This window comes from Oryza sativa, chromosome 4 (assembly GCF_034140825.1).
Source record: "Oryza sativa Japonica Group chromosome 4, ASM3414082v1".
NCBI classification, from domain to species: Eukaryota; Viridiplantae; Streptophyta; class Magnoliopsida; order Poales; family Poaceae; genus Oryza; species Oryza sativa.
The window spans coordinates 14,213,429-14,237,109 of record NC_089038.1 but is presented as its reverse complement, the minus strand read 5'-3'; the positions used below and the strand labels follow the sequence as shown (position 1 = coordinate 14,237,109).

Genomic DNA, 23,681 nt, shown 5'->3' with positions numbered 1-23,681 from the left:
AGTTATATATATAATTGTTACATGACACCCTGCATGTCACCTAGTTAAGTAGCATCTATAGTCCAGCGTGCTACTGTAGTAACTTTTTTTTTTACTGCTATACGAGCACTATCCATTTTCCGTAAATGCTGATTGGATTGGGAACCTAAACTTGTGAACAGAGCCTTGGTGTGAGTGTTTATACCGTCCATAAGCATTCGTCTGACCGTATCCTACCATTCCTCTCTTCCTTACTCAGTTTTTTCCGGATGCACAGTAGCATCAATAATCGAGGAGATTTCCGGCATAAATTGGTGAGGCTACGGGAGAAAGCGACCACAAGCTCCTCCGGCTACATGAGGGCTGGACGGCGGCGACGAGGACACTGAGAATATGCAGGTCCGACGGATATGAAGGATGGCGATGAGGGAGTGCAGTAACACTGAGAACATATATATCACGGAAGTGTAGTAACTATAGAAAATACGTTCTTACTGCAGTTTTTTAGTAACATCAGGATAGAAATGGCAGTAGCAGACAACATATGGTGGAAATAATACTGCTATTGTACTTCTGCTTATGGAGAGCTAAAAATTTGAAATTTGCAATCTTAAGAGAAAACTATCATTATATATTGTTTTTCTTGACCATTCGCACCACAATGTTCGTAAAAAAAAATATAACAAAACTAGATCTATCATGAATATATTTTAACGTCGTTACAATATTTATTAACATCATAGAAGTGCGGTAACATGTCATGTTACTGCAGAACATATTTTTGGCAGTAACATCGTCGTGAAATCGTAGTATTATTAGTAACGGTACTGCTATAAAACTATCGTTTGTCAAGAATTAAATTTTAAAAATGGTAATCATGTACTTGTGATATTATAGTACTATTAGAGATGCATGGCCACAAATTGACACAAGTGCTAAAAGTACTTCTCTTTGCACACACAAATATACATGGTAGCAAGCTAAGTAGATCCGTTTGGAATTCAAATATTTAAATAATGATATCTCTCACATCACATATTAAATTTTCGAACCATACGCATCATAATGCTTTTAAAAAAGAACTTTACAAAACTAAATTCGTTATCACTATATTCTAATGACGTTACTGCAAGGAATTGATCCTGTTATTACACGATGATCATTTGTTACTGTACGGTTCCTGTGAAGATTCCTAAGCAGTCCTGTTTTGGCCCCATATGTTATATGAGCTGGGTCAATTGGTAGATGGGTCGACCCCGACCCACTCCACGTGCATGTGCATCAAGTTGGGATTTGTATATTTGGTTTTACGGTTGAGGTACGTGGACAAAACCCAACCCGTCGAAGGACACAAAGTGAACTTTTTGCTAAACGGTCGGAACTACCAGTGCCCCGTCGTGGAATAAGTTCACTCTAGGTCCCTCAATTTGTCGCCCAATCTGATTTTCGTCCTCAGTCCGCAAAACCAGATACAAAACATCCCTCAACTTACAAAACCATGCAAATGAGATCCCTCGGCAGTATTGGTCTCTGGTTTTGACTGACGTGGCATTGACGTGGCGCTTACGTGGCAATTAGATCTAGAAAAAGCTCATACGGCCCACATGTCAGCTACGCACAACAATAATAATAAATGGTGGGGCCCATTGGCCCCATACGTCATCCTCAATATCTCTCTTTCTCCTCTCGCTGGAGTCAGAGGCTCACAGCAAAGGCAGGCGGCGACCGGAGCTGAGCGGACGGCAGCTCCGACCGCCAGAGCAAGCTACAAAGCGGAGCGGGGTGGCCGGAGCGGGCGACGGGTTGAGCGGCGGCGACCGGCGACCGCTCCCGACTCATCGCTCCCTTCCCCTTTTCGGCATGTGGGCGGCGAAGGACGGAGCGGCGGGGCTGGACGGCTGGCAGCGGAGCGGGGCGTGAGGCCGAAGCAGCGACGGCGGGCAGAGTAGGCCGGCGGTGCGGAGCGGGACGGGTGGAGCGGCGGCAACCGCTCTCTACTCCTTTGTCCTCTCTCCCTTCCCTTTTTGTCATGTGGGCGGCGGCCGACCTCGACTCCATTGCCGCCTCCCTCGACAACGGCGTGCTCACCGTCCGCTTCTGGAAGTTGGCGCCCGACGCCGACGCCCTCCTCCACGGTGCCGCTTGCGCCCTGTGGCCCCGCGCGCCGCCGACGCCCTCCTTGACGCCGCCACCAGTTGCGTTGGCCCCCAAGATTGTCACGCCGGTGCCCGCGCCCAAGGCTGCCGCCACCCCGACGCTCACGCCGGTCGCCGCCACTACGACGCCCAACGCCGCTGTATCTCCTAGCCCAGGCTGCCCAGCTCCGACATGTCGCCCTCACTTGCCGCCGAGCCCCCAGCCACGACGGCCCGACTGGGTAGGAGGAAGGTGGAGGTGGGGAGGATGCGGGAGAGGGAGGTGATGATGGGGCGGCGGAGGATTGGAGCCAGGGGTCGAGCGGCTGGTAGGTGACCGGCGACGACGAGGACCTGTGACGACGTTGCTTGCCGCCTTGATGAGTCACTGCACGACGGGGACCTCGCCGATGGGGATTGACCACCGGAGGAACGCGGCGGCTTGAAGGTGGAGTGCGACGGTGGCGCGCGAGGTCGCCGAGGGCGCCTCCTCGCTCGCCTGCGGGAAGCCGGGAAGGGAAGTTGAAGAGAAGGGAGAGGGAAGAAGAGAGAGGAAAGAGAGAGGGGATAGGGAAGAAGGGAGGTGAGGCTGACATATGGGGCCCACGTGAGCCCCACCATTTTTAATTATTTTGTGTTTGTTGCTGATATGTGGGGCCACGGGTTTATTATTTTTGGATTCAAATTGCCACATAAGCTCCACGTCAAATGCCACGTGGGACAAAGACTAAGTTAAACTAGCCACGTTGGCGTCACGTCAGCCAAAACCGCCTTCCAAACCGCCAATGGACTTGGTTTGCACTGGTTTTGATAGTTGAGGGACCTGTTGTATCTGGTTTTTTGGTTGAAGGACGAAAGTCGGATTTGTTGACAAGTTGAGGGACCTCGGATGAACTTATTTCCCCCGTCGTAGGCCTTCTACCAAGTAGATAAGCCCACTACCAACCCGTCCAAAACCGCAGAAAATCAGCAGTCCTCACCACCCTATGGCGTCCGCCGCCGTTGCCGCCGCGGCCGCGCCGCTGCGGCGTTCGCTCCTTCCCTCCCTCAACCCGAGCTGTCTCTTCTCCTCCCTCGCGTCCTCCTCGCACCGCCTATCTCTACCGCGCGCCCTCCGCCCCGCGGGCCCTTTGCCCTCCGATGTCGAAGACTCGGACGATTCGAATGCCGGAGACGGCGCCGGCGAGGCCCTCAGGAAGAGCCGCAACGACCTGAAACGGGAGGCTCGTCGCGCCGTGCAGTGGGGTATGGACCTCGCTAAGTTCTCCCCTCCCCAGATCAAGCGCATCCTCAGGTGCCTATCCAGCCTACCTTCACATCCGATTCTTGGTAGTACTTCGTTGGAGGGCACCTAGTATGTGATTCTTGTTTCTCAGGGCTGCGTCGCTAGATCGCGAGGTGTTCGACGCTCTCATGCTCGTGAAGGTACATCCTTTGTTCTGGTAATAGCTTGTATATCCGTTGTTCTTGTAATAGCTTGTATATTTGATTGCAAATCACGTTTTTGTCTGTTTTCTTGTTTTGTAGAGATTTGGATCAGATGTGCGGGAAGGAAAAAGGAGGCAGTTCAACTATATCGGTATCTTTACTTACTGGGTTAATTGGATTCATGCCACTGCAAATATGTCAATTCAAAAAAATGTCACTACTATTCAGTATATCGGCTACGTGGCACTGAAAATTGTGGAAATTGGATCCATGCCACTCCATCACGTTTTCCGTCAAAAATCTTTATTAGCCCCCAGCTGCACGTGGGCCCCACCTCCCTTCCCTCTCTTCTCTTTCCTCTTCCTCTCTCTCCACCACCGTAGATGCGGCAGGAGGTGTCGTCTCCGTCGTCTCCATCATTGTCTTAGAGAGGTCGGGCCAGGCTGCGCCTGCGTCGTCGTTGTTGTCGAGCACCTCGTCTCGGAGCCGGTGAGCCACGCGGTCTCTGTCACCGTTCAAGGGAGGAGGAGGTGGTGGTGGAGGAGGCATCACCGACGACTGAGTACCCATCCTTGCCACCGTTGCCGAGGACCTCCATGATGCGCGGCTAAGGCAGCGGCAGCTAGAGGGGTGCGCTATCAGCAAGGACCCTCTCCTCAATTAATCCATCGCTAGTACGCTGCTCTGATGGCTCGCTTCGCCGTCGTCGCCATCATCGTCACCCTCCTCGCCGTCACGGCCGCTGTGCAGGCCCCGGGAGTGGCCCCCATCCCGGCACCCAAGATGGCCCCGCTGCCTGCTCCCCCGACGAGGTCCCCGGCCACCGCTTCCTCCATCCCGGCAAAGGACAAGAGTCCATGGTGCAACAGTCACAACAATGGCAGAGCAAGCAACAGTAGTCGCGGCACGAGCAATTTCGGTGGCGGTGGCAAAAGCTCATCGTGATAGTGGCGAGGTCTCAGTCCATCGTCATTTTTGGCTTGATGGGACAAGCAGCACTGCATCAGTCGGCATGGTGGACAAGCAGCAGTCACAATAACGACCGGGGACCTCGTCGGCATGGTGGGCTAAACTAAGCCCTTTGGTTTGAGAAAAACCGATCCTTGTTTCACCGAGGAAAAGAGAGAAATTCTGTATAAATTGACAATGCTGACTTGAATTGACTAATTCAGTTCCGCCTATTCCACATTAATGGGAGTACATTTATGTTTCTGCTTCACGAATATAATATTTTTTGGGCATTTCTAATAATAGCAAGCCTTATTCCTATTTTAGCATTTTGGATTTCAGCACTTTTAAGCTCCGGTTCGTGAAGGACCAGAGAAGCTTTCTAGTTATGAATCGGGTATAGAACCCATGGGGGGGGGCTTGGTTACAATTCTGAATACGCTATTACATGTTTGCGCTAGTTTTTGTTGTTTTTGATGTGGAAACGGTCTTTCTCTACCCTTGGGCAATGAGTTTCGACGTATTGGGTATATCCGTTTTTATCGAAGCTTTCATTTTTGTGCTTATCCTAGTTGTTGGTTTAGTTTATGCATGGCGAAAAGGAGCCTTGGAATGGTCTTAACTGAATATTCAGACAAAAAAAAAAGAAGGATTGCTTCTCTTCCAGGGAAGTTTCATTTTCCCAGAATGTATCCTAATTTTTGGCCTAATTCTGATGATCGATTTAATCTCTGATCAAAAAGATAGACCTTGGTTCTATTTCATCTCTTCAACAAGTTTAGTAATAAGCATAACGGCCCTATTGTTCCGATGGAGAGAAGAACCTATAATTAGCTTTTCGGGAAATTTCCAAACGAACAATTTCAACGAAATCTTTCAATTTCTTATTTTATTATGTTCAACTTTATGTATTCCTCTATCAGTAGAGTACATTGAATGTACAGAAATGGCAGCAGTCTCCTCCGACTCCGCCCACTGATGCCCTAGACACCAATGCTCCCTCCGCCCTTGCCTTGTCTGCGGTCACCCCCACCGCCTCTGCAGTCTGCACCGACCGGCGCTCCCACCGGCGCCCCCGCGAGCTCCTCTGCATTCACCACCACCGGTGCTCCCATCGCGGGGATGAAGGAAGAGATGGGGAAGAAAGAAGAGGAATAATGGAGGAAGATAGAACTGACATGTGGGTCCCACGTCCAGGAGGGTGACGGAAAACGTGATGGAGTGGCACGGTTCAAAATTTTCAAATTTCTAGTGGCGATAAGGGATCGCCCAGGATCGGGTGGAAGGTCGGAGAAGCCAGTCTTCAGGTCCATATTTTTGGAAAAACTGTGATGTCTGGAGTTGGTAATGATATAGGTCCTAGAAATTTGGCTGGCTACGTTACTTATAACCGCAGAACGAGCAATGAATCCCCAACGACAAACGAACGTGCAACAATTCCTGCACCCGCAACTCCATCCTGCAAGTTCAGTGCTCCATCAGTGTTCAGTTTCATCCATCCCAAAGCAGGTCGAGCCCACTTCTGAACCACAGCCGATGGCCTGAACGACACCTTCTGCAGACTCTACTGGTGGTATTCCCCGAGGCGACCTATATCCCCACCAATGTGATCTCCATTACAGATGGACAAATCTGTTTGGAAACAGAGCTCTTTTATCGCGGAATTAGACCTGCTATTAACGTTGGATTATCCGTCAGTCGCGTCGGGTCTGCCGCTTAGTTGAAAGCTATGAAACAAGTCTGCGGTAGTTCAAAACTGGGTACCTCAAAGTTTATAGTTCTAAGCTGAAGAAATAGCCTGAGTCAATTTATCTTCTTTACAACCTCCAAACAAACAGAAAGACTAACGCCGAAAGATATGTTTTGAAGAGAGCTCCATCGGGTTGAAGCCGAATTGCAGAGAATCAAGATCTTCTACCTTTGCGGAGGGACTTGAATTATTACTTCTATTTACTTGATTTGCTGGGGAAGAAAATCATTAAAATACCACTAAGTAAGGCCGGGCAAGTGCAAGTCCCGATAACGGGAAGAAATGCCTACCAAGTGAAAGAAAGAGATCGCAATGGTCTAAGATATAGTCAGTGAACAATAACTCAGGGTAGCCGATATACTGAATAGTAGTGGTATTTTTTCTAATTGTCATATTTGCAGTGGCATAGATCCAATTAACCCTTACTTCTTTCGTTGATGCTACAGTTATTCCCATCCATTCTTTTAGTTGCCAACTAGACATTGTTATCTTTTTTAAATGAATTATTTATGAGATTTTGTCATCTTGTAATACATATGTAATGTCTTCTGGTAGTGTAAGTTGGAAAAATTAGTGGCATATATGAGAATGGACATTCATTAGTGGCAAAACCAAACTTTCCCCTAATATGTCCGAAGTCTAAAAGGGATCAAATTTATTTGATGGTTTGTTTCAGATCTCAAGTGCTTTTGTACACTGCTTGATCTATATTTGCTGTGTACTGCATTAATGTCCTATGATATTAGGGAGTGATTTCTTTAGTGCTTTTGCAACAGTACTGACTTGGACACCGGGTGTTGCAACAGAAAACAAATTGAATTTATAGCTTATTTAATCAATTAATAAGCATTTATTTAGTTCTAGTAATTTTTCTTATTGAACGAGTAGGTGATTTTTAAAATTTGGGGGAGCCAATAGTGAAATGGAGGACATGTTGAAAAGTGGTGTAAATAGTATAAATTGTGGGCCCCCAGATGTCAGTAGTAGGGGTGGTGTGGGGATGGACACTGCGACTACTAACATCATTATTTTAGAAAGATTGTTAAAAATATAACTAAAAATATATGTGCTCAGACTGTTGCCAAATAACCAGCCTTTTACACATGCTCAGGTTTTGGCATAAGGACATGCACACATCCTTTGGTCAAATTATACTTATCCTGAGTTTCTGAATACACAAGAACTTATTCTTGAATAGGACTTCCTTTTTTTTTTTTTAAATATCCTTGCTGATATTATCATCCTAGCATTGGAAGTTGTCATGACCAGGCTGCACATATGAGCTTTTTCTCTGACTGCTCTCAAGTTCAGCTCCTGCTATTCACAGCAATCAACCAACAAATTAAATAGCAAGTCTTACAAAAAACTCCCACCAAAACAACCAAGCTGGTCTCTTATAAACTGAAGGAAAATCAAGAAAATAAGCACCACTCTTGATTCCAGGAAGCCAAAAACCAGAAATTTCCTCAAGAATAAGCACCACTCTTGATTCCAGGAAGGTGACTTGCTGATGTCCTCCAAAACAACCAAGCTAGTCTTTTATAGGGCTTGTTTGGTACAGTCCAACTCCTACATTTATCTCCATGAGTTGGGTCTGGAGTGGAGTTGTGGAGCTACCTAAACCCAGCTCCACAACTGTAGTTTATTTTGTGAGAGAGCTCCACCCAGCTCCACTCCCATTTTTAGTGGAGTTAAAACTATTTGGCTGAGCTCCAGCTCTAGGAGGGGTGGAGCTGGAGCTGGAGTTGTGCCAAACAGGCCCATAGTCTGCATGGTCTTTTTGGCAGCTGCTAAAAGGTGTTCTGTGTTATGTTAGTTCCAAACCATGGTGTTTAAATGAAAAGTCCACTAAACCTGGTTCTTGTTATTGCATTAGCCCCTAAAGATGGTGCTTCTGCTTTTTGAAATTTCAACATGTCAAATTGTACCTAAGCAAAGGGATTTCATTGAACTTGATATTGATTTGCCTACAAATAATATGATTTTTACGATATAAGGTTGTCGTCGAAAAGAAACAACGGGATAGGTTCTAGCATCATCATATCATTCAGACTGCCACACTATATTTGGGTTAGTGATGATAATATCCTATTGATCGGCTTTTGCATTTTTCTAGCGTCACTGATTGCCTAGAAGGCCACGTCTTCCCTGCTCTAGTGCTTAGGCTGAAACCTTTATTCTATGGCAGCACTTGTGTCATTTGGACTACTAGCGATCCATCTAGGCTTGAGCAATTGAAGGAAATTGCTGTTGGTGCATTGTTTGTAATGTCTAAGTCAAGAGTTTACTATTGATCTCAATATGTGCCATCCAAGCTTGATGTTGCAGATTTCATCACCAAAGCTTGGGCTTGAGAACATCTCTTCAATTACTCTAACTCAATGCCTTAGGTCTTCCTATCTCCAAACTCACATGCATGTAGGCCCATAGTAATAAGCTCCAGACTTCTTCAAAAAGGGAAACTCTGTAAAGAACCAACCTTTTCTGAATGTTATGTTTTTGCATTCATGTATTCACCTAGATCAAGTAACCCTTGGATTCATATATTTGATATTTATTTTATGTTATTATTTCTTTCAGGAAGACTTCTGCGTGGTGCACAACCCGAATTGATGGACACTCTAATCCAGTATTCGAAGGATGGCGATGATAACAGGTTACTTGCATTAATGAGTGAAAATACATTCTTGATGGAAGATGAGGAAATAGAGGACTTGCCTTGCAATGAAGAAGAGGTGCATCTTATTTCTTGTCCCTCAACTTTAGACCTGTTTATTTTTGTGCCTCAGTTCCAAAACCAGCTAAATTTCGTCCCTCAAATCTGAAAACCAAGAAAAACATGTCCGTCTAACCAATAGACCTTGTTTTGTATCACATGAGTCCACCTTGGATCCTACTTATATGGTTAACCTAACTCACTGTTTCTTGCTCGTTCCTCTTTCTTGCTCTTGCTATCTTCAGCAAGCATCCTGTTCTTCCTTGCCCAAGTGACCAGTTAGGACGCCCAGATCTAGCCATGGCAGGCCCATATTGTGTGGTCCCACTATGTCCAGGCAAGCTCACTCTAGGAAGTTGGACAGGACTTCAACAATCTCCTCATTCTTTGTGATGCGCATTTCACATCGTTTCAGCTGAACCGGACCCAAAATAAAATCCATACAATACTGATGCGACCATGCCACCCTGACACCGATAGGATGGATTCCATAGGAAACCTGATAATTTGATGGCACTGTGCAGTAGGAGGATCTCCAAGCGGTTTTGGTTTGCCTTGTATGCAGCATTGCACAGCAGTTCTGCTCTATCTGTGCCACCTGATCTTGTAGGTTCTCCAATTGCAGGGAAGCGATCGTCACTTTAGAGCAGCATCGCGTCCTATTGTGGTTAAGGCATGTGACAAGTGTCACAGGTCTTGCTTCTATCAGCTGTATGAATTGAGTAGCAGGGCACATCTCCTTGGTATGGATGATGTCCCTTTTAGTGGCGTATTGGCCAACTAGATTAAGAACAGCAGAAAGAACACTGAGAAGGAAAAGGAGGCTGACTGATAGGATTCCATTGCTGTCCTAGAAACACAAGAGCATAGTTAGATACTCCCTCAGTCCCATTTTAAGCGCAGCTGTGGGTTTTTGTATTCAACATTTGACCGTCTGTTTTATTTGAAATTATTTTATGATTAGTAATTTTATTGTTATTAGATGATAAAGCATGAATAGTACTTTATGTAGGACTTTTTTTAAAAAAAAGTTCATAAAATTTTCAAATAAAATAGATGATCAAATGTTGGACACTTGGATACATAAACTCATGACTGCACTTAAAATGGGACAAAAATGGGACAGAGGGAGTACTAGTAGATGCCTAATTGGTTAAAACCAAGTGAGTTTTTTTGAGGAAGCAGGGACATATTCTCTTTGGTTTTGGTATTGGGATGAGTTTTATCCTTTTTTATAGTTCTGGACAAAAAACAAGACCACTTCGAAAGTGGAGCGACTAGAAATAGACTTTGCTATAGTTTAATATTACATGCTAACGATTTGAAATTTTGAACAGGGTGACAAAGAGCATATTGAAATTGCAGATAGATGGTTTGAGGGCCTCCTTTCCAAAGACATTTCAGTTACTAATGAAATTTATGCGATACATAATGTTGAGTTTGATCGTCAGGTATTCTCTACACTTGTTTAAACTTTTCATTGTACTATTTTACTCGACATATAAGATATTTGCTTAGTCAACAGTTAGATAAGATGGTGATGATCCGTTTGGCATCACATAATACTCTTGTATAATCACCTTAATAGTGTTTTTTTTAGAATACATGCATAATTGGTGTTTTCTAAATAAACTAAAATTTTGCCTGTAATATCTAGAAAAGCTTCACTGGAATGTAGCAAGTTGGAACCCCATTGTAGGGCAGCCATAGGTCTGCTAGTTAGTGGAAGGCAATTGCATAGTTGTAAAGGAGATCAGTAAACTGAATTAGTACCAACACAAACTGACTAAAATAAAAGAGATCAGGCCATCCTTTTTGTTTTCTTTTTCTGAATTGCCTAATTGATAATTTTTCAGTGCCTGCTAATAATAAGCCACTGCATCTTAGATTTCTCCAGTACATATTAAACCTTAAGAGCAATCAAGGAGCAGGTGGTTATATATGTAATGTTTCACGGCTGTGTTAATAAGCCCTATTGCATTCATGTTAAACATTGAATGCTCAACCTTATATATGTACCATCCAAACTATATACTCTATCTGTCCCAAAATATAAGGGATTCTAGATGGATGTGACACATTCTAACACTACAAATCTGTACAGCGAACCTGTCCAGATTCATAGTACTAGGATATGTCACATCAACCCAAAATCCCTTATATTTTGGAGAATGGAGGGAGTATATATTAGTTGAAGAAATTAACTGATGTTATGTTAACAGGAACTGCGGAAGCTCGTGAGGACAGTCCACATGGTCCAAGATAATATAGAAAATGAACATGAAGAGGAATCTACCATGAAGCTTTTGGGAGCAAAGAAACAACTTTTGTGCTTCCTTCGCTCCATTGCTAAGGAGGCATACGTCAAATCATAGATTTACTCACTTCTCTTCTAGATGGTTCTAAAATGCTTTGTTATTCAGTTGTAGAAATATTGGCCCAAATGGCCCTGCTTTTTTTTAGACTCATGTACTTTATTTAAAGTAAGGGCGCACTGTGTATGTCAGAGGGAAAGTTAACATGAAGAATTACCATATTGCAGAAAAGCACCTAAGAAATGGGCAAATTAACCTTACAACGCTGTAGAGATTATGGATATCCCATACCCACACGGCATGTATATCCGACTGGGTATGGGGTTGGGGTGAAAATGGTATGGAAAGTTCCCGACTGTACCGATACCGTTTCCGCAAAACTAATATAATAATAATATTTTTTACCGATGTTACCGTTTTCAAAATGTAGTTTTTTTTTAATTTCTGTCAGCGTTGCATTGAAGTTGGCACTAAATAGATAAATTCCTGAATATGGAAATTTCCTTACCGTTTCCGTTCGTTTTCAAAAAAAATAATAAAATACTGTACCGTTTCCGACCATTTCCGACCGTTTTCATCCCTAGGGTTCCATATATGGATAGAATATATTTAGTAAAGGACTCGGTTGTTATATTAACTTATATACCGAGGAAATATCCGGAAGTCCTAGTCGGTTGCGATTGTAATTTATCTCTACATACCTAGTCCGTAAGGAACATGGATTGTATCTTGTAATCCCAGCTCCTTCCCCTATATAAGGAGGGGTCCGGGTGACATGGATTGTATCTTGTAATCCCGGCTCCTTCCCCTATATAAGGAGGGGTCCGGGTGCCTCTAGGGGAATAACTTTTCATCCAGATCATACAGGAGTAGGGTATTACTTCTCATCGAGAAGGCCTGAACTTGTATAAACCTTATGTCTCCTAACCCATCCACTTTTCCTGCTTGATAGCCACCCTCTTTTTTTTTTGACCGGGTAGCCACCCTCTTTTAGTATTGCCGAAATATTGTTTCGACAGTTGGCACGCCAGGTAGGGGTTGCGTCAAGCTTTTCATCGACAAGCGCGATGGGATCCGTTTCAGGCATCGATGACTTCGCCTTCCCTCCCGGGCAGGCATACCGATTCGGCAGCCTTAACTTCATCACCGACAACTTCGGCAAGATTTCTCTTCTCGACTTGGATTTAAACTAGTCGGGAGTAGATGCCATCTCCGCCCCGTTCGGCCTCCTGGACTCGGCCGAGATCTACTCCAAGACTATCTTGTCCGAGTTGGATTCAAACCACTCGGACGAGATCTCATCTACTTCTTCACAACCAGATCAAGACAAGGCGACTTATCCATCGATCCTAATGAAGCTGCCCGACGATTTGGCTGCTGTCTTTACTACAAGAGCGTCTTCTCCCCATAGGTCCAGATTGAATCCGGCCTCGACCTCAATTCAATCTGGCTCTAGGGAAGTCGGCGTGATACTTCAACCACTTAGGATAGTTTCCACGGAAGAATTAGATGGCTACCTTAGCTCTCTCGGTGTCGACTCTCGTCAACCCACCGAGATCCTCGACTACGACGACTTCGGCTACTACTATGACTTCAACAACCTCGACGATTTTGACGACCTTGATGAAGACTATGAAGACAACTACACTCCTCTCTTTTTCGGTGTTTTTATGGCCGATAACGAGAAGCTGCTGAGCAGCGTGCACGACAGGAAGCCGAGCGCCTTCGGCTGGAGCAAGAGCGACAAGCCCAAGAGCAAGCCCGACTGCAGCGTGAGCAGTAGGAGCGCGAGCGATTGGCATGGGAAGTTGAGGAGCGACGACAGTGCGCCTTGGCATCAGGACGTCGAGCACGAGATCTAATTGGACAGCAAGATGTTGAAGCCACGTCAGTTTTTCGCACTCCACAACAAAACGCAGTTGCGACGATCACACTCTTGGATATCCTCCTCATAGAAGATCCACCCAACCATGTTCTTAACATAATCAACCAGACAAAGACAATGATTGCAGCGTCAGTTCCTGTCAACTCGGAGAGCATCCGGACGCCAACTGGCAGCTGAGTTCCACCTCTCCGATCTCAAGATTATCACCAACCGAGCCTTAGCATAGCGGGATCAAGATCTAATCGCGAGGGCAGGGATCATGAAGAACGCATGAACAGAGAGCGCCGCGCTGAACAGCCTCGATCGCCACGTCACCGACAGCCCGTCGACCTACGTGACACAATCAATCACCGCCGAGCAGAAAGAGGCAATCGATGACACCGTACACCGGACCGCTACGACGATGATGAAGATGGAGTGGCAGCTGTCACAAGCAACCTGCGTCGAGTGGATTGGCCGGCCGGCTTTAAACCGACTGGTATCGAGAAGTATGATGGAAAGACAAACCCCGAATCGTGGCTCACCGTCTACAGTCTCGCAATTCACGCAGCAGGACTAAGGCTAGTACTCTGAAACCTATCCAGCACATCTACAGCAATTTTCTCCGCAGTTTTCTAGGCATCATTAATCAGATAAAGTGCATCTTCTTCACTTGTCCTTGCTGCAAAGCCGTCAATGGCGTCAACATCAATTTTGGGGTACAGAGACTTGGTCATAGCCAATGCCATGCTTGCTCCCATATTCCTAGCCTCTTTGATATTCTTGAAGTACACATCTGGAGCAGTTCTTAACTTATTAAAGATTTCTACTACATCTAAGGAGCTCGTACCACTACTGCTCAGATACATGGCTTGAATAATTGGGGTTGTAGTGTTGGCGACTTCGTCTCTAGCTTTTTCAGCAACTTCGACTTTGTTGATCAAGAAGTTGAACTGTGCCTTTGTTTTCCCCTTATGATCTGCGTACAGTACAAGTCAAGGAATTTAGCTGCAACGAAATTGGCTAAACTCCATTTATGATTAGTCAGAAGAGCTACCTTCAAATTCTTTGACTGCCAAATCTCTCTCCTTGGATAAAGCGGCTTTGTCATTTTCTAAGACTTTGATTCGCCTTTCCAGCTCAGAGATTTTGGCAGCTTGAACTGCAGTGCACACAAAGCTTATACCGTCACTGAGATTAAGACTGAACAAGTTGAGCAAGAATAATGTTTACCTTTCGAGGAAACACTCAATTCAAAGTTGGCATCCTGGAGCTCGGCAATCTGATCCCTGAGCGCATGTTCTGTTCTTCTGGCCTCTTCTTTGGTTGCATGCAGTTTAGCTCTAGTTTCCTCCAGAGTATCAAGATGAGGAACCAGTCTCTCAAGGGTAGCGGTTTTTGCTTCATTCCGATGATGAATTCTCTGCACAATATTATAATTCACCTCAACAAGTTCAATGAATGATCAAGTGTGACTAAGGTGGAGTACTTACATTTACAAGACGAGTGGCCTGGTTGAGAGTTTTTGTCAGTAAAGCCACTTCTTCGTATTCTTTCTTCTTGTTAATTACAATGCCCTACGGCTCCATCTCGTCATCCCACCATTTAACTAAAATAGGTGCCTGAGAATCTTCAGTTGACTTAATTCGAAGAATTTCTTCTTCGTCGCCAATCATTGGGCCTTCATTTATATGAAAAGCAATGAAACAGCAAGAGGAGTTTATCTTGATATAAATTTACTAGGAAGGGCATTACCTGTGATAATTTTTGGTGGTGGCCACGCAGGTCCTTCTACTTTGTCAAAAGTGCTGGCTTCAGGTCCAGCATCTGTATTTTGATTCAAAGGAGGACTGCTTGCATGCTCCTCTGTCTCAGGGATATCTTTATCCTCATCCCAATGTGGCCGCTGAGGGTCCTCCGTACCTTCACCCGGCTGGTTTCCAGTCAGGGGCTCTTGGTTTGTGCTTGTCTCGGCAGATGCCGACTGGTTTCCAGTTGGGAGCTCGTTGTCAGCATCAGCTTCACCAGTAGCCGACTGACTGCCAGTTGGAGGTTTTTCCTTGGAGGTATCAGCCTTGGTAGCATCAGTAGAGCCAGTCTTTTCTTCCCCAGCCGTTTCTGAATTAGCAGCTGGGTCAGTGCCCTTACCGGTCGGATCAATGTACGATGGTTTCCTGAGGTACAAGATGATATTATTAATTGATTTCAGTAAACATGATTATGAATATTATGACAAGTTTATACCTGAAAGACCTTCGGATCTTTGGCATTGGGCGCTGGATGTCTTCTTCTTCTTCGCGGGAGCAGCCCTTTTAGGTTGTTTGCCGGCTGACTCATGGTCACTGTCATCATCATCGCTTAAGATCATCTTCCTCTTTCGAGAACCTGTTTGACCAGTCGGGCCGGCAGTGCTTCCTCAGGCATCGAGCTGGATTTTTGGGCCCCCGGCAGCCTGGCTTTGTTGTCGCCGAGGAGAACGACGTAGAGCAGTCGGAGGATCGGATTTCATCAAAGCATTTTCCTAAGGAACAACAATTTTGAGTTTATTTCCAGGAACAACAAACATGACAAAGAATCAAGCATTCAGCTGCTTACCACTGGGGGAGGATTAAAGGCGTTGTATGGCACGACTAGAAGAAGATGTGAGAAGCTAAGCACAATACCATATGAGAAGACTTTATACATCCTCTCCTTCATGATCTTGTATTCGATGGAGTCGGGGTCTTCTTGGTTCTGGTCATTCTTTCCATCATATTCAAAGGCCGTGCGAGACCACTCTTTAATAAGAGCCAGTCGGCATTTTATAAAATGCTGAGTGATTTGCTCTCCCTGAAGACCTTGTTCCTTCAACTTCAGTAGTCTATCCAGTAATTCAAGGGCTTGAGCAGATTCCTCGCCCATAGGAAGGGAATTCCATATATCTTGGTATTTGTGTGGGCAGCATGAATATTCAGGTAAGGCAGGATCTGGGTTCTGGATGTAAAACCAGCTAGCATGCCAGCCCTTGTTGGAGGTTTTTAAAGGAAGAGTAAAATACTTCTGGCATAGGGTGCCATGAAGCTGAAAGCTAGATCCCCCAACGATGCAAGGCTTATTTTTGTTAGGTTGGGGCTTCAAGAAGAAGATTCGGCGAATCAAGGCGAAGTGTGGCCGAATGCCTAGAAAAGCTTCAAAAAGATGAACAAAATTTGCAATGTGAACAATGGAGTTGGGGTTGAGATGATAAATATTAATCCCGTAAAATTCAAGGATTCCCCTAAAGAACTTAGTGGTTGGAAGAGCAAAGTCGCCGTAGAAGAAATGGGTGAAAACCACAATCTCATGAGTATACCCCATGCGCCAGCATCTCCTTGAGTGTTTCCTCTATGACATCGGATGACGCCCATTGGCTCTGGAAATTTTCTCTTTCTTCCACCATGGATGAAAATGGTCCGGGGAGATTTAGGGTGTGGGTTGCGAGAATGGACGGGGAAATTAGGAGCGGAGGTTGTGTGGAGGATTTGTGGTCGAAGGGAGATAATCTGGAGGAGGCGAATTGTGGCGCAGCTGCGAACCCTAGTTTTTTGGCAGTGCAAGTTTGTTACTATAGCACAAAATGGGGAATGAAGCAACTGTTACGGCGAAGAAGACGAAGGGATTCCTTCGGCGCGATTTTATCGTCGAGTATCGATAAATGCTAATGGGCCTGGGCCTGTACGGTATTTTCAGCCCAAGTACACTTTCGGTGTGGCTGATTGTGGTATCATAGGACTTAGGCGTATTTTTGCTTAGGCAAAATTGTCCACAATAGATAAAGCCCGATACCGTTAAAATCCTTTTTATGCAGTTAGCAAATTCCTTGGAATTACTACGATGCGTACAAAAAGGTGCCCAGTTATTTTTGTTGATCCTTTTTATAAGGTCACAAGGCTGTTAGGTTAAATCAGGACGACAGGTTTATAAAGCTGTTGTTCCTTTTGAGCATTATATGCTGTATTTTTTAATAACAGACTAAAGTTACAGCTTAGGCTGGTTAAACTTATTAGCCGTTATTTATTTAGCAGTTGATAAATCCTTTATGAGTTTTTACTCGGGTGTTTTATCAAAAATGCTGTGTTTAGCTCTAGAATAGATGATGGATCCTAAGAGTGCTTTTATTACTCAGATCTTTATATATCCTCTATATTTCATAGTGAGCTTAATAATTTATCTAAAAGCAGTAGGCTAAATCTTCGGACAGAAGTCGCATATGCTTTAATATTTAATTACTTCGGTAATATTATTCATAAAACCACTCAGCTGGTTACTTATCTTGACCTTGACTATATGTTTAGTTTGGCTTAACTAATCACATAGTCGGGGGCTACACCTAATTAGGTGCATCTAGTTGATGCACCTAATTTTTTATTTTTTAGCCCTTCACAGCCTAATGATTCAAGTACACGGGAGACCAAGGCAGAGATAATCGAAGCACTCGGGATTTTCGTGTAAAGGCTCAAGAGAAGATTATTTCGTCGACTATGAAGGTCTCAGGGGCTACTGTGGAGATTATGGATACCTCATACCCACACGGCATGTATATCCGACTGGGTATGGGGGTACCATATATGGATAGAATATCTTTAGTAATAGACTTGGTTGTTATATTAACTTGTATACCAAGGAAATACCTAGAAGTCCTAGTCGGTTACAATTGTAATTTATCTCTACATACCTGGTCTGTAAGGAACATGGATTGCATCTTGTAATCCCGACTCCTTCCCCTATATAAGGAGGGGCCCGGGTGACTCTAGGGGCATAACTTTTCACCCAGATCATACGAGCAATAACACACTCAGCGGATCAATGCCCGGACAGGAGTAGGTTATTACTTCTCATCGAGAAGGCTTGAACCTGTATAAACCTTGTGTCTCCTAACCCATCCACTTTTCCTACTTGATAGCCACCCCCTTTTAGTATTGCCGAAATATTATTTCGACAAACGCAAAGTATGCACAAGAGGACCTAAAAAGAAGCTTAAAAAGCAATCGGGTCCTTCTGCTTCTTCCATTGGAACAGCAAGCCATCTTGTGCCGACGATGGTGGGGAGGATGATTCCATGGCTAGTTGCAAGTCAGGGCCTTCGTAGTGGAGGTTGAAGCTACCTTGGCCAAACAAGTAAACCATAGCTTTCCCTAGAAGACTTGAACCTGAAGACCAAGGAAAAGAACACCATTCTTCTGTGATGAGGACATCAACACCATCGATACATCCACGTCCTCCCATGTACAGCATGATGGTCCTATTACCCGCGCTCGTGCATGTCAACTAAATTATAAGGTGAGTTCTTTCTTGAGTTCATATTCCTCGTCTTTATACCCCGGAGACGCGTGCACTCGTGTTTTACTCAGGAACGATGGAGAGGATCCAAAGGGAAGAGGATTCGCGCGGGGTGGATTCGGACTGCAGGGCAGCGCCAACTTCTGACGGCCGCCACGACTTCATGCGAACTCCGATTTGGGTGTGCAAGTACTTCATGGAAAGCTTATCAAGTCTACTTTCAAATGGATCCAGCCACATATCTATATCTGTTCTGGAGCGGCCGCAATTGTCATTTTACTCCCGACTATTTTCTGCCCATGGTGCTGCGTCACCTCTTTTGGCCCAATGGGCTGTGTATCCAAGTTGGGCCCATTAGGGGCGCGTCCTAGGGTTGGAGCACGACCCTATGGTCGTTCTTCCCCTCTTCTTATACCTCTAGTCACCGCCAAGAACAGGCGGGTTTTGATGATAGAGATAGCTTCTTGCTACCGGCTCGCAGCGCGCGTGTTGGCTAAACCGCCCGTCTGCCTGTAATCGGAACCCCACCATATTGTGTTTGATAGTGAAACTTTCATCTTTATCTAGCAATTTCAGTGCTTGTCCTACTTGTTCTTACTTGTTCTTCGATTGCTTGCAGGACGAGTGCCCTCGTGGCCGGGTTGACGCGCCCCACAAGTTCGCGGCGACCATTGGAGACGGTGTATCAGTTGCTAAGGCGCAGCGTCTTTGGACCGTTGTAGTCGGGCTGTGAACGTCGACTTCATCTAATCGAGTTATCCCTTACCTCTCATCGAAAGATCGGGCCACAAACCCTAGCGTGTTCGCATCAGGTGGTATCAGAGCGTGGTTCATCGGTGAGAGAATTTACCCTTCCCTTCGCCATTAATTTTTTTTTCCTATAGTCCAGAAAAGACCAACAAAAAAAAATAGTAGATTAGTTTTCCCGTGATCCTATAGACCATTGTGCCTTTTTACTAGTACTGCTTAGTTAAGGCTTGTTGAGTTTTCGATTGCATCGGTTGTGTTAATTTGCTGGTCTTAGTGTTAGGCGATTAGAGTTTCGAGTTCTTGCCACCACCGCACATCGCCACCTTCATCAATTTTGCCGTCATCACCACCGTCACCACCGTCGCAGTCACCCACCAAATCACTTTCTATTTGTGTTTGATCTGTTGCCGATAGCTTTTGTGAGTTGCCTTGTATCCTGCCGCCACTAGAAAGGAAATAGAACCCTGATTCGAGTGACATTCCTTAAAACAGTCATATCTTTTTCATACGGACTTGAAATTAGGCTTATAATATATCCACGGACATCTACAAAAAAAGTTACATCCGATTCTCCCCCGCTTCGCCGGGTTCGGCACATTTAAAATCGCCAAATTCCTCTTGCAAAATTCTGTTTTTGTGGCGAGAAGCTTCGGGACCTATTCGCATAGAACTTTGAAAAAATTCTACAAGCTTCATACTTTGTCCGTTTGAGATAAGATTTTCTATGGTTGGTTCTAGTGTGCTCTGGTTGTGAAAAAAATATCAAAAAAAATAATAAAAAAAAAAGTTGTGCCTCTCTCCTCAGCACTAGAGAGAGCAAGCAAAAAAAAAAAAGAGGATCCAGCGAGCACACCCCACCATTCCCCCTTTGTCACCACCTTCCACCACCGGTTCTTGTTTTCGTTGCTGTTTGGGTTTGTGTTTTGTGGCGTCCTTTGTGGTTAGGCTCGCGTCTTTACTTCGACTAGCCTAGGACCAGCACTGTACACTATACCCTTGAGCGATTATTCAATTTGCTTTGGCTAACGTGGTTTCTAGTTTTCTCTTGAGCATTGCTTTCAGCCCACCAACAGCTCCACCACAAACCCGACTACAGCTTGACAGGTCTTGTTGCTACAGCACCGATACACCTCGTTCCACGGTTGCTAACTTGTGGGTTGCTGTCCCCCTCCTGTGGGCAAGGTAAGAACTGGTAAGAGCTTGTGAGACAAGCTGCGAGTGAAGTGAGAGTGAGCGTCTTGCAAAAGCTACATCCCAATAGTTGTGTAGGGCTTACATTACATCCTCCATTGTTTTGTTGTCCTTCATTTCTAAACCATGGCAGGTCCAGAGGATAAAGATGAGGAGGGTGCATCTCATTCCCCACGCACCAAAGGCATCATCCAATACTTTACAAGGCAAGTGAAGCAGCACACAGAAGGACTTGATACAGATTTGCAGGTGACAAATGAGAAGATTGGACAATTGGAGTCCACGCAGATCTCCACCAACACTAAGCTTACAGGGCTGGAGACAGCGGTCGCCCGCATTGACACTAGCCTTGCTGCTCTTGTGAGGCATTTTGATGCTCTCAATGCTGGAGGCAATGGTGGGGGTAATGACGATGACATTGACGGAGAGTACGTCGAGGATAATTTGGAGGATGAATATATTGCTGACACTGAACAAGATGATCGAGATGCTCGAGATCGTCGACGGCTACACAACAATCGACGAGGTATGGGTGGTCGCCGCCGACGCGAGGTACGCAATAATGATGATGCTTTTTCTAAAATTAAATTTAAGATTCCTCCTTTTGATGGAAAATATGATCCTGATGCGTACCTCTCTTGGGAGATTGCTGTTGACCAAAAATTTGCATGCCATGAGTTTCCTGAGAGCACTAGAGTTAGAGCTGCTACGAGTGAGTTCACCGATTTTGCTTCGGTATGGTGGATAGAACATGGCAAGAAAAATCCTAATAACATGCCACAAACTTGGGATGCTTTGAAACGGGTCATGCGGGCTAGATTTGTTCCTTCTTACTATGCACGTGACTTGCTGAATAGGTTGCAACAATTGAGACAGGGTGCGAAAAGTGTAGAGGAATATTATTAGGAGTTACAAATGGGCTTGCTTCGTTGTAATTTAGAGGAAACTGAGGACACTGCCATGGCTAGATTTTTGGGTGGGTTAAACCGCGAGATTTATGACATCGTAGACTATAAAGATTACACTAATATGACCCGATTGTTTCATCTTGCTTGTAAGGCTGAAAGGGAAGTGCAGGGACGACGTGCTAGTGCCAAGGCTAATTTTTCTGCAGGTAAAACTTCATCATGGCAGACACGCACCACTCCTCCGGCCGGCCGTACTGTTTCTCCATCTTCCACACCCACAACCAGTCGAGCAGCACCTCCTCCATCTAGTGACAAGTCAGCGACAAAGGCTGCTCAGCCAGCACCGAGTGCTTCTTCAATGGCATCCACAGGCCGAATGAGAGATGTTCAGTGCCACCGTTGCAAGGGCTTTGGGCATGTGCAGCGTGACTGCCCTAGCAAGCGAGTTTTGGTAGTCAAAAACGATGGTGAGTACTCCTCTGCTATTGATTTCGATGATGATACACTTGCTTTGCTTGCGGCTGACCATGCAGATAATGAGCCACCGGAAGAGCACATTGGGGCTGCATTTGCGGATCACTATGAGAGCCTCATTATGCAGCATGTCCTTAGCGCACAAATGGAGAAGGCGGAGCAAAATCAGCGACACACGTTGTTCCAAACAAAGTGTGTCGTCAAAGAGCGTTGTTGCCGCATGATCATTGATGGAGGTAGCTGCAACAACTTGGCTAGCAGCGAGATGGTGGAGAAGCTTGCACTTAGCACCAAACCGCACCCACATCCATACTACATCCAATGGCTGAACAACAGTGGTAAGGCGAAGGTAACAAAACTGGTGCACATTAATTTTGCAATTGGAAATTACCATGATGTTGTTGAATGTGATGTTGTGCCCATGCAAGCATGTAATATTCTGCTAGGTAGACCATGGCAATTTGATAGGGATTCTATGCATCATGGTAAGAAAATTGTGTTGCATCCCATGTCTCCTGAAGATATTTTGCGTGATGATGTTGCTAAGGCTGCCAAATCCAAATGTGAGAGTGATAAAAAAGCCCAATCTGATGGCAAGAAACCTGAGACAATCAATTTGAAACCCAAATGCTTACTTGCTACTAAATCTGATATTAATGAGTTGATTGCATCACCTTCAGTTGCCTATGCTTTGGTATGTAAAGATGCTTTGATTTCACTTCACGATATGCAGCATTCTTTGCCCCCTGCTGTTGCTAATATTTTGCAGGAGTACTCTGATGTGTTTCCCAAGGAAGTGCCACCGGGGCTGCCACCGGTGCGCGGCATTGAGCATCAAATCGACTTGATCCCAGGTGCTTCCCTACCGAACCGTGCGCCATACCGAACCAACCCTGAGGAAACCAAGGAGATTCAGCGTCAAGTTCATGAGTTGCTTGATAAAGGGTATGTACGCGAGTCTCTTAGTCCATGTGCGGTTCTGGTAATTTTGGTACCAAAGAAAGATGGTTCATGGCGTATGTGTGTTGATTGTAGAGCTATTAATAACATTACCATTCGATATCGTCATCCTATTCCTAGGTTAGATGATATGCTTGATGAATTGAGTGGCTCTATTGTGTTCTCCAAAGTTGATTTGCGTAGTGGTTACCACCAGATTCGTATGAACTTAGGTGATGAATGGAAAACAGCATTTAAAACGAAGTTTGGGTTGTATGAGTGGTTAGTGATGCCTTTTGGTTTAACTAATGCACCCACCACTTTCATGAGGTTGATGAATGAGGTTTTGCGTCCTTTCATTGGAAAATTTGTGGTGGTCTACTTTGATGATATCTTGATTTACAGCAAGTCTATGGGTGAACATTTTAATCATTTACGTGCTGTTTTTAATGCTCTTCGTGATGCACGTTTATTTGGTAACCTTGAGAAGTGCACCTTTTGCACAGATAGAGTTTCTTTTCTTGGCTATGTTGTAACTCCGCAGGGGATTGAGGTTGATCAAGCCAAGGTTGAGGCAATTCAGAGTTGGCCGACTCCTAAAACGGTCTCACAAGTGCGGAGCTTTCTAGGACTCGCGGGGTTCTATCGCCGCTTTGTGCAGGATTTCAGCACCATTGCTGCACCATTGAATGCGCTTACAAAGAAGGGAGTGCCTTTCACTTGGGGCACATCACAAGAGAACGCCTTCCACATGTTGAAAGATAAGTTGACCCATGCACCTCTCCTTCAACTTCCCGATTTTAATAAGACTTTTGAACTTGAATGTGATGCTAGTGGGATTGGATTGGGTGGTGTTTTGCTACAAGAAGGAAAACCTGTTGCATATTTTAGTGAAAAGTTGAGTGGGCCTGTTCTGAATTATTCTACTTATGATAAGGAATTGTATGCTCTTGTGCGAACTTTAGAAACATGGCAGCATTATTTGT

General features: G+C 45.0%; 1 protein-coding gene across 2 annotated transcripts; it reads left to right on the top strand.

Moving 5' to 3' along the window:
• Positions 1-3,072: 3,072 nt before the first annotated feature.
• LOC9268902 (uncharacterized) lies at positions 3,073-11,534 on the top strand. Of its 2 annotated transcripts, XM_015781317.3 has the most exons (6): positions 3,073-3,408; positions 3,491-3,539; positions 3,642-3,693; positions 8,821-8,975; positions 10,294-10,407; positions 11,179-11,534. In XM_015781317.3, the coding sequence occupies exons 1-6, from the start codon at positions 3,101-3,103 to the stop codon at positions 11,329-11,331; spliced, it is 831 nt and encodes a 276-aa protein (XP_015636803.1). In that variant the 5' UTR covers positions 3,073-3,100; the 3' UTR covers positions 11,332-11,534. The 2 variants fall into 2 exon arrangements, with proteins under 2 accessions (XP_015636803.1, XP_015636802.1); XM_015781316.3 differs by lacking the exons at positions 8,821-8,975; positions 10,294-10,407; positions 11,179-11,534 and having other exon boundaries at positions 3,642-4,272.
• Positions 11,535-23,681: the final 12,147 nt, after the last annotated feature.